The sequence below is a fragment of the Apostichopus japonicus genome, chromosome 8, assembly GCF_037975245.1.
Source record: "Apostichopus japonicus isolate 1M-3 chromosome 8, ASM3797524v1, whole genome shotgun sequence".
Taxonomy (NCBI): Eukaryota; Metazoa; Echinodermata; class Holothuroidea; order Aspidochirotida; family Stichopodidae; genus Apostichopus; species Apostichopus japonicus.
Window position 1 is genome coordinate 18,559,474 of NC_092568.1, and position 18,544 is coordinate 18,578,017.

Here is an 18,544-nt window from a genome sequence, read left to right on the forward strand (position 1 = left end):
CACAAATCGTAGATATAACCCTCAGTGTCAACGTGTAAATTGTGTAAACAAGAGTACAACGACACAGGATTCGGTATTTGAGCAGGTTTCCAATAACATGTTTTCGTACTTTTTGGAATAATATCTTTCTTTCTTTCTTTAAAAAAAAACCGCAACTTCTCAAAAGAACCAACATTCTTCCAATCCTTTGTATAGATGATTGAATTTGTTTCAAAACAAATAAATGATAACAATCAACCGCAAAGTAGAAGGTTAAAAACACTCCCGTTACAAAGAAGTTTCATTCTGAAAGCAGTCAATGATGCGTTTCCAAATTTCCTGTGATTTGTTTGGCTAATAGTCCCTACCATTGTCTGCAAACATTTTTGCATTTATCGTGCTCAATAAACACAACGTATTATGTTTAAATAACTTATTTATATAGCGCATTATACCGACGGTCTCAATGCAACTAATTGTAACGTTGCTGTCACGTGTAGAGATAGCAAAGTTTGTAGTATAGGCTCTCATGTGTGTGCACTCTCAAATATCACAACGTGTAAGGTTGGCCACAGTGGACAAAATTCAGAAATTATGACGACATATCAGGAGGCAGGATTTTTTTATGTCTATATAAAATTGATTTGATGTGGACATAAATTCAAATTAATGCTGGCATATATTAAAATAATGCTCGCACCGTACCGTACCAGCTGCGTACTGATAATGCAGTTAGCACCTTCCTCTTTCAATCTGTTTCAATCTGTGTGAATATTAATGTACATTTAAAGAGTTGTGTCTGTATTGCATGTATGGGTTACCACATTATGTCAAAATATTCTTGCTATGAGTTGCACTTCTCTTTATATATAGTAAGTATACCTTGTAAAGGGTTTCAGTGCAAACACATGAATTTATTTGTAATCTAAGATAATACATATAATATTAATGTCCCCACGCTTCCATAGGCATGAGTTGTATAATTTGCATTTATGATTTTCAATATGCACATTATAAACCTATAACTATAGGATATCCGTTGCGCACAAGCCAATGTTTTTGTCAGGGGTCATTATAACTAAGTATTGTGCGTTCCTGTAGAGGTAATTTAAAGTGCATGTTTTCATGGAGGAACGTGGGGACGCAAGCTTTTTCTGAGCGGACGCAAACAATTTTTAAGATGTTGTATCCCGGCGCTGGCGCAACTCTTAAAATCCCAGTAACATTACTGAGAATAATACTTGGTATTAATATAAGATTTTTCTATTTGTACAGCTTTCTGCTGATTTCTCAAGTCTTGCTAATGTTAACCTGTGAAACTACATTCTTTTCATTCCTTGATCAACATCTGGACAGAATGTTAGACAAGTTTACTAAAACAAGCTAAGGTTTCAATGCACACAAAATGCAAGCAAGCTGCAGAATGTTCAGGTTGGTTGTGCATGATAAATTAATGGTAGTTTTATCATTTCAATTTGTATATGGTGGCATCCAATAAATATATGTTTGAACAAGAGTGGATAGAGGGTGTGGGTCGAACCTCTTTTTCATAGCACACATAAATTCAAAAGAAACATGTCCTAGCTGTTAGATCTAGTTATAGTTTCAGTTTCCGATCCTTCATTCCAGTATAAATAGCATAAAGTACAATTATGTTTAATAAGAGAGAATAAAACGTTTGATAGATAAATTCCATAAAAGCGATTAAAGGCAAATTAAGAGTTAGTAAAAAAAGCAACAGTTTTCAAAGTGTTAGTCAACTGAAAATAATTAGGAAATATCAATAAACATATATTCATTCATACTTAGTAAAGATTCCTAAATCCTATTGGTCCATTCAGGTCAGCTGACCGTGGTTAATCCTGTGAGTAACGCACGGTAAAATTACGGGGCATCACTTTAATAAATCTTTGGTTATATGTAACCAAAAATGTTTTGTTTTATGATTTTTCCCCCACACAAATTGTAGTGTATGAATGAACGCGGTTAATCAACGGTCTAGCGTGCGTTACTCACATAATTAATGCACTCCGGGTGTTAATGCTATCGCTGGATGCACTCGGGCTCCGCCCTCGTGCATCGCTTGCATTATCCCCCGATCGTGCATTAATCCTGTGAGTAACGCACGCTAGACCGTTGATTAACCCCTTATTAAATCAAATCATTTAAGATAACATTTTGAATAAAAAAATATGCTCTGCATAGAAATGAATTTGTGATAATTTTAACCCAATATTATGTTGGTGCTATTGCACGATGTCATAGAAGTATGATGCTTTCATCGGTTTGAGTGCATGCAGGGGCGTATCCAGGGGGGGCGCAACAGGCGCGCGCCCCCCCCCTATTGGCCGTCACCAAAAAAAAAAAGAGTTTAGCAAAAAAAAAAAAAAAAAATTGATGACGACCTTTATGTGAGATGTCGGTGATCGCTCAACCCCCCTCCCCCCTCCCGTATGCTTTATTTTTTGTTTGCCAAAAATAGGTTCTGGCGAAGTTCGGCGGCATAATAGTTTTAGAAACATAGATGGTAATTGTGTTTGTATTATCACTATAAACACTAAGTGACATGCCAGCCATACTAAATTGTGCATTTTGTGTCCATATTTACTGGAAATGTTGCTTATTATTAAGGTCGAAAAATGGATCACATATGGCCATGGGCGGCGATCCTGGGTGGAGGGGGGATATATCCCCCCATGAAAATGGGTGGAGGGGATGTAATGCACCATACCCCCCCCCCCACCAAATGCCAGGGATAAGAATATTTTCATGCCTACATTTATGCATCTTCGTTAATGTACGGCTCCTTTTTAGCTTCATTTCTCGCCTACCATAAACGCAGTGCGATCTTTTCAAATAAAGCGTCTTTATAAAGCAAAAATAGTTGACTGTAGGCTTCATTGGCAGTATAACAACAAAATGTATTATTGCGCCCACGGTATTGATATAGTACATATATGCACCCTCATAGTATTCATATAGGCCCTATAGTAGGCCTACACACGTACATGTTCCCTCGAACAGCTGAGAATCTCATGTAACCAGGGTAATGCTTAATACACGTTTCACCTGGATGCCCTAGCAATCGGTACCTAGGAATGTAACTATGTGCAATTGTGTATTGCATGTGTATAGGCCTATAATAGCCTGCATGAGGCCATTTTCTTCATCGAATAATATAAAAGAGCTCTCGACCATTCTAACGTTGCGCCTGAAACAAGATTGACAGGGGCAATTTTCCCAAAATAACACCCGAAATTTAAAAAAAAGTATTTTGGATCCTGATTATGAGATATTTCGGACATGACATCCCTATTTTAAAGTTGGGTATATGCCGCTTGGAAACCTCGGGAAGTGCCGTTTCCGGCCATCTAGAGGGTTTGTTAATCCCAAAATTTTCTTGTACGCTTCGCGCCAACCCATGGTGGCGCTACGCTTAGATAGTCAACAAGGTCATACCCCCCCCCCCCACTCGGAAGTACGGATCGCCGCCCATGCATATGACACCATTTTGCATTTCAGCCCTTCTTCGAAAGCAAAAATTGTACACCCCTCCCCTTAGACCCATCCCCCAGGACGGCTAGAACCCTAGCATATAATGACGTTACATTAGCCTACGCATATACCTTCCTAGGTGTTAAGACCTAATATTAAATGCCTTCTATGTTGGATTAGCCTCAAATACGACATCAGCAGTAAAACAGTGACTAGCAAGATCGTTCGCTCATCCATTTGAAATGTTTGTAAGAAATTTGAATCTGGGTTAACGTGTAATGAATATAGTAAAACGGATTGGTTTGAAATTTGAATACAGTATACTGTTTACGTTTATGCGCAGTGGTGTATGCAGTAGAACCTACCAAAATAGTACAGCACTATGGCGGGCAATCAGTCTCAAATTGTGGGGAATCGACTTATACCGATTTAAATCGACATATACCAATTTCCTTCGACATATACTAGTTTCCAGCAGCTTAAATTGACTTCTACCGATTTAAATCGACATATACCAGTTTAATTCTACATATAATCGATCTAAATCGACATATACCAGTTTAATTCGACATATCATCGATCTAAATCGACATATACAATTTAAATCGATGATAAGTAAAATAAATCGGTATATGTCAATTTAAATCGACATATACCAGTTTAAATGGATGATATGTCGAATTAAATCGGTATATGTCAATTTAAATCGACATATACCAATTTAATTCGACTTATACCAGTTTAAATCGACATATTTAAATCGACATATACCAATTTAAAACGATGATATGTAAAATAAATCGGTATATGTCAATTTAAATCGACATCTACTAGTTTAAATCGATGATATGTCGAATTAAATCGGTAGAAGTCAATTGCCTTGGACTTATACCAGTTTCTAGCAACTCAAATTGACATTGACCTATTTAAATCGACATATCATCGATATAGCTCATTAACATATTCCAAATTCCGATTTTGGTGATGATTGACATGTTAAGATACATCACGTGCAGTCACCTGACAAGGCGGGCGAATAATTAAATAGTTCCAAATTTACCAAGCTAGCAAGGGTGTTCATCATGATTATGTCAATGGTAATCAGGGGCGTATCAAGGATTTTTTAACCCTGGGGGGGGGGAGGGGGCGCGAATTACTATCTAAGCGGAGCGCCACCGCAGCGTACAAGATAATTTCTGGTTTTGATACCCCCCCCCCCCCCCCCAGATCACCGGAAATGGCACTTCTCGGGCTTGAAATGACCAACCAGATGTACACTTCTGCCTGAGAACCAAGAATTTCCCAATAGTTTTTTTCATCCATAACCTTTTTGAAGATGTCACCAGTCACACATCATGTTCGACCTCACCGCATCTCCTGTGGATCATTGCTTTTTGTAGGTGATTCTACGTCGCGGCCCACAATACCCGTAAGCCCCACTTTTCAAGGTTTTAAGCCCATTATTTGTTCAGAATTTGAAAATTCATCAATTCTCGTGAATAAATTCACTTCAAAACATACCCATAATGTTGCACAAACTTTCATCTGTGGACAACCAATACAGGAAAACCTTCAACCCCTAACAGACCGGTAAAAATTGCAAGGAGGGAATAATGATGAAGAATGGTGGTCAGGGAATTTTCGAAAATTCAGACACAGTGAATTTATTGATGTACATCTATTAAAACCTCTTATAACGGCTACTAAAAAACTTCGTTGAAGGAAATGAAAAAATACCAGATATTTCCGAAACCGAACACTACACATATCTACAGTTGGAGGCTGTTCATCCCGGAGCGCCATTTTCATGCTCACTGATATGATGTGATATATGCTGTTTGCTTTAAAAATTCGAATAGTTGAAAGGAGACTGAAATAAGTAACTATTATCTGTTTATTGTGTAATGCTCCACCCGGGTGTAACGATGAGCCTGGCGGGCTCCTGGCCCAAAGGGGCCCCTATCAGGAGGTCTAAGCAAGGGCGTCCTCAGAAATGTTTACAGGGGGGGGGGGGAGTCAGTAGGTCATAAAGGTGTAACACACTACTTGATACTATCTAAGCGGAGCGCCAGCATCGGTTGGCGCGGAGCGCACAACGATTTCTTTGCCAAAAAATACTCCTAGATCGTCGGAAAAGACACTTCCCGTTCAAGTTGCATTTACGCATCGGTTATTTTGAGATCTCATGTCTTAGGATTTTGACTTTCAATAATTTCAGTAATGCATTATGGGTCCGTATGCAATGAACATAACTAGAGAACTGTCGGTTGGGGGAAATCATTGAAATGTCAAATGCTTAACTTTTTTTTTAATTTGTGATTTTCCAGGGGGAGTGGGCAAGTGCCCCCCTATACTGTATGGAGTAAAATGGAGACTACTGTACAAATACAGCAATCAAACCTTAGCATAAACCTAATTTCGGCTGAAACTTTGTCTCCATCTAAGCCTAATTTCCCGTGCTTTTTTACTTACCAGATACACCGAAGGCATCTTTATTCTTACCTTTTATATTATATTTATATGCAAGCCCTGCCTTCTTTTTCAAATGAACGCAGTTTCAAGTCTGTTGGGTGGTGGGTTATTGTTTTAGAATTTTTCAAAAAATCATATGTCCCGATGTTGTACTCAGTACAACATTGGCTGGAATTGGGTTTTAAGTAATATACTTCGTTTTCGATTATAATAATAAATAACATAACTAGCTCGACACAGACATTAATACCCAATGAGCCCATGATCATGATGTCCGTATTCCGTATCACGTGAAAATATGTATATTGTCTTGTTCAGTCTTTGCATGAGTTTTTCTTTCCCAGTAAAACGGGCCCTCCCTATCCAAAGAGGTATACCCTTTTTCTGTGCTTCAGTATAGCGGGGCCCCCTTTTGGTCGGGGCCACCTGGTTAGCACGGTCTAAGCCCATAGGAGTTAGGCTACTTTGCCCCACATTCTTTTCATTTCGAAAGACGCACAGTTTCAAGTTCATTACACACTGAAGGCTTCGATTCTTTATCTGACTTCAGTTAAGGGAAGATCTTAGGATTTTCATCCCTATCGCTAGATATTGCTAGATATCCATACAGTACAGTGCCCTTGGGATTTCTTGGATTTTTCGGGGCCTGATCTTGGGAAATTGCAAAGTCGGAAGTGGTCACACTCTATGTAGGTCAGTTGCACGACCTCTAGACGTCACTAATATACCCGATCACTTGTTATCGATGAAGTGGTGTGTTGTCGGATTTTGTCAAGGTCTTGGTACTACGGGCGAAGGTCATTAATGAAGTTTCGTAACTCATCGGGAAGCGATTAGAGGGGTGGGCGTATGTTTGTGGGCGCGCGTTTTCATGCAGATGGGAACAATCTCAAGAAGTGATGGGTTCGTCATGTTCCCCGACGACTCGGTCGAGTTCGAGACCAGCCACAGTTGGTTTCATAGCTCAATTGTACAATTTAAGGCGTCCATACACACACACACCCACACACACATATATATATATATATATATATATATATATATATATATATATATATATATATATACATATATATGACCTCCATAACAAAAATTCAAGTTCTTGTAAACACTAAGGTCAATCTATATACCTCATATCAAGTCCATCTGAGCTTTGCATTTGTAGTTCTTGTGTTTACTATTGGTTTTCAGATTTGATCTCCACTGACTTCAAATGACAATTGACATCTACAAACACCATAGGGTTTGTATTCACTAAGGTGGATATAAATACCAAGCGTAAAAAGCATCCAAGATATATTTTGGGAGAATTTGGTGTTACAAGGTGTTAATACTTTGACCTCCATTGACCTCAGATTACCTTTGACTTCGACTAAAAGAGATCATGAAGTCACTAAGGTTGATCCAGCTACTAAGTATTAAGTTAATCTGAGCTTAACTATGGAGCTGTCATGTTTACGAGGTTTCCATACTGACTTTCTTTGACCTGAAAATTCAGAGATTCTTACATCGCAAGAATTTGATATATATATATATATATATATATATATATATATATATATATATATATATATATATATATATATATGTGTATAATTATTGTATAATTATGGAGAACAATAAGAAGTATCAAGTGTCTCAAACCTGTTGCTTTACATCAGAGGGATTTAGCTTATGGGGGGACCGAGGCCAGAATAGTTTGGGGCCCTTTCATGATTAGGCCCACTATCTAAGCGGAGCGTCACCATAGGTTGGCGCGTAGCGTGCACGAAAATTTTTGGCAGAAAATGCTTCCCAGATCGCTGGAAATGGCACTTCCCATGCCTTTCAAGTTGCATCTAAACATTTTCAATTTTGAAATCTCATGTTCTGGAAATTGCCTATTGTCACAATTAATGCGTATTTTTTTTAATTTTATTTTTTTACGTTGTGTTTGCTAATGCCCCTCCAAGAATCAATATTCCGTTTTCCATAGGAATCACATGATTGGTGGTTGATAGCTAGAACGTCATCCAAATATCTATAGGGATGCCAATTTGTTTTGCAAAACCGACAGAATTTACATTTGTTAACACTGAATTTATGGGGTTTGTGGTGTCACGTGTGTGACAAGTTACGCAAATGCCGTAGAATAAAGACCATGCATCCTTATAGGTCCCATGTATTTAGGGAAAGACCACCTTTGTTCAGTGTGGAGTTTCGCACAAAGTTCAGTATTTTACATGTTGACCATCGACGGACGTACGGAAAGGCATCTTATGCCTCCATTTTTTGGACACCCAAATGTGGTGGGGGGGGGGCTAAATGTGGGGGGGCCCGGGCCTGGGTCCCGGTGGGCCCCGCCGTAAATCCGGCACTGCTTTACATGGTGACAGAGAATTAGTGAAAAGTTCCTTTTCTACGACTGTTTGGGACAAGACTGGTAAAAGCTTACCTTCATAAATCTGTACAAGTATGGTGGTATGTAGAAATATTTGAATTATGCTCAAATCTTACAAGTCTTACGTCAATCACAACACTATATATGTGAAATATCAAGTGTGGTAAACATGGAGTTCTTGGTTTCCATTAGATGTTTCAATCTTCTAATATGCATTGCCAAAGGTTTTAGCTGATACAAGAGATCTTATATGGAAATCCACTCTAGAAAGAACATTCAAATTAAGCACATGAGGGCTCTATAAATCAAGCCGAAATTATCCCATTCTAAGTAAGTCCTGTGAATTTTTAAAAAAAATCTGCGAAACATCTGGCGCTGGGCATTTAAGGAGCTATGAACATTTGATCATGTTTATGTTGATAACACTTTATATATTGTTTTAGAGTAGGTCGTTTTGAGCAGGGAGTCATACCTTACATTTGCTCCAGGAATGTGTGTCTCTTTTACATTCATGCATCCGCTGTCGATCCTCCTTGCATTCACCTACGTCTGCATGCCTGGTTACTTTATGTCCCTTTTTGCACGTGACTCGCTCAAAGTGGAAACCCGAACATCACGGGAGGCTTTATTCTATTCGTATTTTAATTTATGATTACTTTTGTTATGATTATTAATTTTTGAAGTCAACTGGCTCAACTTTTATCTGAACAATATATATATACCTTCATTGGTGACTTAAAGCTCTCACCTTACTTAAAGACGTAAATACGATGGGTTTAACGTTTTTGAAAAATGTATCTCATGTAAAGTAACTTACCTTACTATACAAACTGAAGCCTCAAACCGATTTTAAAGCTAAACTTGTGACTGATGTTAGTGACCCTGCTGGTTTCTTTTTCATTTTCTGTTCTGCTTTTCAGACATATACGGCAATATATTTTCGATCTGAGAAGCTTCGAATATTATATGTGTGCGTTCCAACTTCAAGCCCGTATGCAGCTTTTCCAAAGGGGTGGGGGCGGCCGATCTTATGAAAAGCGGACCATTTTAAGGACTAAATCCGCTGGTTTCATGCCAAAAGCACGTGCATTGAGCGCCGAAGGTGCAAGCTACCCATATGAGGTCTGGGATATTCTTCACCCTACCCCCGGAATATTCTTGATATTCTTGACGTCAAATGGTGTAAACGGACGCACTTTGCGTTTAAATGTAGTCTACAAAAGAAGTCTGAAATTTAAAAATTGTTAGTCCGACCGTTGAAGCATTTCACTATGGATGTTACAAACATTTATAGCGAAAAAGCCTTTTCCGCTATAAAGATATAGAAGAAATATCGCATCAACAGGGAACGACTGGAAGAGTTGCAATGGTTAAGAACCAGTCGCGGACAAACGGAAGGATATATCATTATAATCGTACTCTCTCCATGCGGCAAGTATACTCGGCAAATGTGACATACCACACACAATACGATATTATATAATACAAAGATCTTACATAGTCTAGCTGAATATGACACTGTCCATCTGACCCATGTTCTGATACCCCAGTCAGTGTCCAACAAGTTTTGATATAGAAGAAGTGGCGAGTAACCTGTAATTTATGACTGGATATCTTTTTAGCGTATAAGTTACAGCACGGTTGTCAAACCTGATGGACAGACTATTTTCAAAGGCTGTAGAACGCCATATGGAACATTATTAAAATTCAAAATGGCCTTAAAATACTATAATAAATAAATAAACAATAAAAAGAGTTTTGTAATACGTAGCAGACGAACTTTCAGGGGAAAGATTGAAAAGGGTGGCATAGCTTCTTTCAACCTGAAAAGAGAGCTTAAATCTATTTTCCTGCTTTTAGTTAAATTTTATTTATTGGGTACTCAAAGGGGATGGGGTGGGGGGGGGCTGGGGAACGATCGGTCCCATCGATCCCCTGGCTACCTCCCTGACGCGCACTACTACTGGCTATGAGATTAGATCGCCCTGTAGTCGGCTCTCCAGCAGGCCACTGATAACTGATCTGCTGTGGCGTCGAAAGCCAATTCGGGCCCTGGGTACAATTGTGTCGCCGAGCACCCATTTTCAATGCTTAATTTTGTAGAAAAGTTAGTATAAAAATGACTGAGAACATACTTGACTCTCTACTTCTCTGTGACCCTCATCAAGTTGTCAGGCCTGTTGACCACTGACACGCCGGGCTGCCCCGACGAACCTTACATTTCTGCGTCATCATTTCCGTGACGTCTCTTCCCTGGTGTCATAAACAGACAGACCGACGAACCATATACCAAAACTATATATGAGTAACAAATACAGACCTATATAAGTATGAAGAACATAAGAAACTGACAAGTTGGTAAAAAAACGAGACCAGAAGAGACAAAGATTCATATTATGTAGGCCTACGTAAATTGCCAGGCTATACTACATGGTCCGTTGTGTTTATGTTATAATATTTAACGTGTGTGATTGTGTTCAAGGCCAGAGCTTGACAGGGTCAACCTGCGGCGCCGATGAATGCGAGACACTGATATAAAGTACATTTCGTTTGTCAATATTTGTTATCACCAATCAAATAAATTCGAAGAAAACGATCGATATGAACAATTCTCGATAAAAACTGATTGTCCAGATTGTCCAGATTGCCCCTTTCTACTGTCTGTCTGCAGAACTATCTAAAAACCTTTGCCTGTTACCCTTTGCTCTTCCCCTCCTCAATCGGTCGTCAACAAACCTCAGGGTCATTTTACAACCCCCATACTCGCCACTTCCTATCGTCTCTATACGGGCCATTATACCATTTTGAATATGTTAGTCATCAGCATAGGATCTCAAAACCACTAACATCTGAATCTAAAGCAGAATGAGTTTTCATGATGTCATACATTCAATATAGATACATGAATCATATCCCCTTTTTGGCTACTTCACACATATGCAAAAACAAAACAACTTTTCCATTGCCTTATATTTCAATAAAATCATAAAGGCGTGAACCATTTACCAGTGGCATTATTGGTGCCCTTTAGTGCTGTTATTTATGGTTCAAGGACGGCCTTATAGTTGATGTACGTTAACGCAATGGAAACCCCCGTGTATGGTATCTTTACTGTGATGACTGTGATCGATCGGAGTGATTTAAACTATTGTATTAGGAAAAGGACTATTTGAGAGTTATTATGACAAGTCATACACAGTTAATGCTAAATCTGGTTGAAGTCTTCTCATTTCCCAATCGTCCAATGGCATGGAGATTTGTTTCTACATTAGGGGTGCGGCCTACTTGTAAGACCTAAAGCCCGTACCACACTGCCCCAACTAATCAGGACCCGAGTCAACTCGACCGTCGTTACGTTACGTTACATGGCTAATCGTGGATAGTAGGACAGTAAATGTTTTTTTTAAGTCGTGTCGGCTTTCAGTCGGGAAAACTGAACGTGTCTTCCCGACTGGCAGTCGGCATGGCTTGCGTTGGTTGATGACTACGTCTCGCAAGAATCTGATGTCAATCTCAGGTCAAACAAGGCTCTGGAAGTCCCGAATCCGGACTTATTCCGAGTATCAAAAAGTTCAATGTTGACCAATTGTCTTGCACATAACTACATATTCAGTACGACATACCACACACTATTATATTGCTACTAGTTACATTCCATATCAGTGATCTTTGCCAGGAAACAAAAGAACCGAACAGAAACCGCAACAACAACATAATAGTTACAATACTAACGAAGTTAATCGTTGGAAATTTACCACAATCTTTCATACGGTATTTTTGACGAAAACGTAATCTAGCACAAACAATAAGGCATACGTACTATAATACAATAGTTATATGGCTTCTTTAGAGTCTTTTCTAGCAAATTGCCAGTCATGCATAAATCCATCAGCAATGTTGAATGGAATTTTCCTAGAGATGGTTCAGCGAACCATGACTACTTTAAATGCTTAAAAACACCAACTATTCACACACAATTTCAGAGCTCGCCCGTGAAGACGACATACAATCATATATATCCAGCAGCTTTGAGCCGTGTCGGATTTTTACTTCCAACGAATTAACCAATCTTTGACAATTTATCATCATGTTAACAGCGTTGAAATCCTCCAAACTAATCCTTCTAATTTGTGTGTGTTTCGTGGAGGACATTCTTGCTACCACTCCAGAGTATGACGTCACCGAATTTTGGAACGTTTCTGTCACCGAGTCTCCCATATCGATTGTGAACGATGGGTCAATATATAAACCGAAAATACCTCTTCACATCGCAGCTTTTTACGCAGATGGTGAGATCTGGGACGGAAGCGGAATGATCCCAGCTGTTGAGTTAGCGGTGGATCACGTGAATGCTCAACCCAATATTCTGAGGGATTATGAACTACGTGTAATCTGGAAAAACTCGAATGTGAGCTTAACTAAATATCACTTCTTTCATTTCATTTCGTTTCATTTCCATTCTTCCCATTGCCAAGCAAATTATAATTTGAACTGATAAGTTTTGCAGTTCATGAAAAGTTGGTTCTTACTTTTGATTCGAGACAAAGAAATAAATCCAATATAGCGGGAAGGTTTTTTTTAATAAGGGGTGTAGCCAGGGAGTTGAAGTCGTTGCAATCGAGCTCATATGGGGTATTTCTTTCTTTCTGAGGGAGGGGGTTGGGGTCGTCCCCCGCAAAATAGGTGAAACTTTAGTACTTAAGTTGTATATTCTGAGGCATATTTATAGGTAATAGATTAGGTCTATTTAGTTCTATATGCAATTTGTGCTAATAAATACTCTGATGTTTTGTTTGCGATTGAAAAAAAGGGGGAGATGGGGCAGGGATGTACAAGTACCACATACGCCTCTTGGTTCTGCGTCTGCCTCTGTGAAAGATTGAAATCAAGTGTTTTCAAATGTTTTTGGGATTATTTATGATTACACGATATGAGATCTCCCAGATGTATGGATGTGATGTTTTTCATTATTACACCAAACGCAGTGTCGATCTTCGGAAGGTATATGGGCGTTCCATAGACATATAGTAGAAGAACCTCAGAAATTGATCTTCCTAGGGCCTGCCTGTTCGACGGATGCGCAGCCTGTGGCAGAGACATCGCATTTTGCGAATTTGGTGACGGTGAGTGGTTTTCTTATTTTCTTTCTGGAATTGAAACAGTTTTAGAAATAGTTTGGAATAGTTGGCTACTAAGGCTGACAGCTTTCAATGCACAGCAAAAGATTCACATAGCATGCTGCAGCATCAAGCTGGACAAACCTTTCTGGTACAACATAAGTTAGGACTTCTGACGACTAGACATATCCAAATAGGTTATATATGTGCATATAGAGTTATATCCGACTCTTTATAATTGTGTGTAATATCAACGCTATGCCACTTACGTAAATAGTATATGCTTTTACAAAATATTCTATTACTATTGGAACACGACACAACATGAATTAATGCGACGGTCTAAATCATCGAAGAAACATTTTGCCAGTTATTTATGGCATTATATATCTTTACTGTAATATCCTTCAATGATTGGGTTCCTTTTCCCTACTGTTTGTATGTATGTATGTATGTATGTATGTATGTATGTATGTATGTATGTATGTATGTATGTATGTATGTATGTATGTATGTATGTATGTATGTATGTATGTATGTATGTATGTATGTATGTATGTATGTACCCAGGAGAAAATTCCTGTTAATACCTGTTACAATTTCAATTGGTTTTAACCGGAACCAACAGGGACTAACAGGTACCTGTTAACGACAACTGGTTTTAACAGGTATTGTGACCAAAACCAGTATATACCAGTTAATTGCCTGTTGCAACAGGTAAATTACCTGTAAGCTGTAACAGGTACCAATTGGTTTTAACAGGTACCTGTTAAACCAGTTGCTTTCAACAGGTAAATACCTGTTGAAAACAACTGGTTTAACAGGTACCTGTTGAAAACAACTGGTTTAACAGGTAACTGTTGAAAACAACTGGTTAAACAGGTACCTGTTGAAAACAACTGGTTTAACAGGTACATGTTGAAAACAACTGGTTTAACAGGTACCTGTTGAAAACAACTGGTTTAACAGGTACCTGTTGAAAACAACTGGTTTAACAGGTACCTGTTGAAAACAACTGGTTTAACAGGTACCTGTTGAAAACAACTGGTTTAACAGGTACCTGTTACACCAGTTGCATTCAACAGGTACCAGTTGGTTAAAATTTCTGTCTCCACTTTAAGGTACATAATGGTGGATCACCGTTGTCAGGGAAGGTTTATGAGGGGAGGGGGGCTTGAAAATTTGTGTTTCTCATAAAGGGCTTATATGCAAAATAATGCAATTATTTCCTCTTTTTTTGCTCCCTTCGTTTTTTTCAACGTCGGACATCACGTCCCCAAAATTTTTTGTGGAGGTACTCTTTCCCCTGCCCCCCACCTTCCCCGCCCTCGCTGGCTTTGCCACTGCAAAGATGTGGTATAACCTATGTCTGATCACTGAATTGTTTATCCTATTTGGTACATTAAGGTAAAATGAAAAATTCACATATTAAATTTCTGAGAGAGTTCTTCCAGATAGTATATGAATACGTAGCATACACATACATCAAAAGATTGAGACGAGCTCGCATCTATATTTAGATCAGTGATTCATAGTCTAAGAAAGTAAGACACATATTGCCAAGTCAAGATCAAGATAAAAATAATTAATGTTTAAATTGTATTATGATTTAATTCTTTCTTATTTACTGTTGTTTTAATTTTTTGATATACCCCTACCAAAAGGGTTACTTCGCTGCGCAGTCGCTGCGACTTCGCTGCGAAGGAATTCCTTCGCTACAAGACTTCGCAGTACTTCACTTTTACTGTGACTTTGCCGTAACTTCGCGACAGCAGAAATATTACTTCGCCACAGGGTTTTGCTCCTGCGACTAGTCGCAGCAACATCACAGCAAAGGAATATGACTTCACAGGAGGCCCATCTTGTTGTAACTGGTCGCAGCTACTTCGCGGCAAGGAAAGTTACTTCGCAGGAAAGGCCTTCTTGTTGCAACCAGTCGCAGCTACTTCGCGGCAAGGAAAGTTACTTCGCAGGAAAGGCCTTCTTGTTGCAACCAGTCGCATCTACTTCGCGGCAAGGAAAATTACTTCGCAGGAAAGGCCTTCTTGTTGCAACCAGTCGCAGCTACTTCGCGGCAAGGAAAGTTACTTCGCAGGAAAGGCCCTCTTGTTGCAACCAGTCGCAGCTACTTCGCGGCAAGGAAAGTTACTTCGCAGGAAAGGCCTTCTTGTTGCAACCAGTCGCAGATACTTTACGTCAAGAAATAATCACTTTACAGAAAGGTACCATTCCTGCAACTAGTTGTGGGAACTCAAGTTATTACTGCATGATCATGATTCATGGGCAGGTTTCCCTTCTGCAATTAGCTGTATTTACTACACAGTGAGAAAGCTTTCATAGTGCAGCATAATGAAGCTCATAGTGCCGGGGTTCTGCAGTTGACTTATCTTTACAACAAGGAGAAACTTACATACAATCTTACAGACTCAAACTCTACACAAACCAAACAGATATCATACATTTTTTAGGATTTCTTTTTATTGGTTTCAATTAAAGAACCATCATCTTTTAAATGTTTTAACTTTTCCTGTAGGAATAGAAAATATGTGGTACCACTGAACAAACTGTAATGGTTACAACATGAGAGGCACATTAGAGATTATGATTTCTGTACTTTAATTCAAATAGGTTACTGTAACATCAAGGCTTATAGATCAGCAATTAAAAAATTACTGATCTTTTCATTTCTTTTAATTCGTACAGGAATCCCACAAATAACACTAAGCAATGCAAATTATTAAATCTTTAGAATCTTAAAGTAATTTCAAAATTCTGAGAACAAAACTCAGGAAGATTCTTATTCATAATTCTACCAAACTTCACTGTAGTTTCTGTTAATCAATTAATAGGTTTCAGTTAATAGGTTTAAAATGTTAATCAGGTTCTTAAAATTTGGGAAGTCACTGAGAAACAATTCATACTTCCCTTAAATCTATGCTGAATTTTATCTACAAAACCAGGATGCTGAAACAAGTTTTGAATTTGAGGCTCTAGTGTTACATTGAGGAATTTGTTCTTCTCAAAGTCAATTGTCATCCTGCATATATTACAGTACGTTGGTCTGGCCATCTTCAAAAGAGCTAAAACAGGACCCACAGTAATAATACTTTTGCACTGGTGAATCTGCCTTTTCAAAATAGTTCTTAAACTTTAGTGAGTTTCCATACAATGGAGACTAAATAGTGCTAGCATATCAGACAGCTGGACATCAGTGATAGAATGCATAGTTGCAAATGTGAGTATCAGGAGAAGACTTGTTTCTACTGTCATCCAATGTCCTCTATAGATGTATGATGAACCACTCCTGGACTCTGTCTCTGACTCTTCATCATCTTCCAAAGGTGAAGCATCACAGGTATCATCAGGCTCACCCAACGTATCCTCCCACTTATCAGAAATGTGACCATCTTGGTCAAGAGTTGCCTGCCAGTTTGTAATGTTCATTAGTTCACTTACTTCCATTGCTAAAGGTATAGATGATGGGTGGATAATTGTTGTGGGACTTTCATCAGTGCACTGATAATCTGGCTGCAAGCTCTCTACAAAGGATGATGAGCCACCTTCAGTATGGCCAGCCATATAAAATTCAGATAAGGCTGGAGTAAAAGCTACCGACTGAACATTGGATGAAGCTGGTATTTCTCTCCTACGTGGTTGGTTGTACCAAGTAGGCCTAAGTTGGCCTCATGAGTTCACTCTGAAATCAGGAGTAACACTGGGCTCTGAAAATAATATATGAAATGAAGTTAATCCCTGTCAAATTTAAATAATGCAATGGGGTGTCATATTATATGCGCAATGAAGTGTCAATGTTCAGCTTAATTTTGACATGACGCAACTATCCTGGGGGTCTGAGGTCCATCATACAGTTGATAGGTGCATTAGGCCTAATAGCAGGCACCACATGTTATGAATAAAACGCAGAGTTTATTGACTGAGACATAAAGCCAGGGCTAAGGTTGTGAATTCATGCTGTTTAATCTAGCACGTCATGTCTGCAGGGGGGGGGGGGCTGCTGACTGGCGTGATTATCATTCCGACATGCTGTGGCCATTGACCCACCAATAGGCTTATTTCAATTGCTGACTAGGCTTTGTATAGGAATTGTACTCACCAATATTTGTTTGCTGGAAATAGTTTGCTGTAAGTTCATTCCAAAGTCGTTGATTTTTGAGAGTAGATCTACAGGGAAAAAAGGGTACAATGACACTGTAGGTGTAGGCACAGACATAAGTAATCAGCATATGCAGCCAATGGATACTACTTTAATCTTTAATTATTAGAGTTAGTAAAGTACTCTTAGACCTAGGCTACTACTTACAAGCATTGTGGTACCACTACTAGGCCTCGCCCTAACTGTAGCATAACATAGACTTGACCCTTCTAGCCTATAGGCTATTTCTGTATCGATACTCTCCTACACTGACTGTGCATGAAGGCATATAGTAGCCTTACTCATAAGCCCCCCTACTACTACTAGTATTACCACACTAGCCTACAGTAGATTGAGCGTTACTAGAATTAGTATTCAAGTAGTTCGATGGGATCGTTATTACTTGGCTTGGCATCTCCAAATAAAAAATGATTAACCACTTACTCCATCATGTATATCAATCGAATGCTGCAGCCTGCCGGGAATGATAGTAAAATAAATATAGACCGAGTAGTGACTGTACTACTACTGTAGTATAGTGAGTGTAAAATTATTTTTCACATCTCGTGGAACTGCTCATGATACTACTACCAGCACGGGAACTTCGACGACTGTTGTGTAAATTTGAAGTAAACAAGTCTACACAACAGGTTACTGTTTTTTTGTTGTCCATACAATCATATAGGTGGCTGGTTTCAACCAGGTTTAAGTACGCAGTAACAAGATGCTAGAAAGGATCTGATAAAAGGTGATATACTTACAACATCTCGTACAGTTTGACAAAGGGATACTGAATTGAGTTGGTTTTAATGTCTGGATGCGTGATTCCTTTAAAAAAATATACTCCATTTCATTCATTTTTCATCCACACGATTGAATTTACATCATAACCAACAACGTAAAAATGTACCAATTGAGTCAGATGTTGTCTATTAAGATGATTGGCCA

The 18,544-nt window shown here is 38.8% G+C and overlaps 1 protein-coding gene and 1 long non-coding RNA gene across 3 annotated transcripts in view; one reads left to right on the forward strand and one right to left on the reverse strand.

Annotated features, from left to right (window-relative positions):
* Window positions 1-12,290: 12,290 nt before the first annotated feature.
* LOC139970867 (gamma-aminobutyric acid type B receptor subunit 2-like) overlaps window positions 12,291-18,544 on the forward strand; it is a 33,287-nt gene continuing 27,033 nt past the window's right edge. For both annotated transcript variants that reach the window (XM_071976916.1, XM_071976917.1), the window contains exons 1-2: window positions 12,291-12,734; window positions 13,312-13,449. In XM_071976916.1, the coding sequence (XP_071833017.1) occupies window positions 12,414-12,734; window positions 13,312-13,449 (459 nt within the window). In that variant the 5' untranslated portion in view covers window positions 12,291-12,413. The remainder of the gene's footprint in view (window positions 12,735-13,311; window positions 13,450-18,544) is intronic.
* Window positions 16,303-18,208, reverse strand: LOC139970876 (uncharacterized). Its single transcript, XR_011794240.1, has 3 exons — window positions 18,041-18,208; window positions 17,558-17,625; window positions 16,303-17,165 (listed from the first exon to the last, which is right to left on the reverse strand). It is a non-coding gene; the product is annotated as an uncharacterized lncRNA (long non-coding RNA).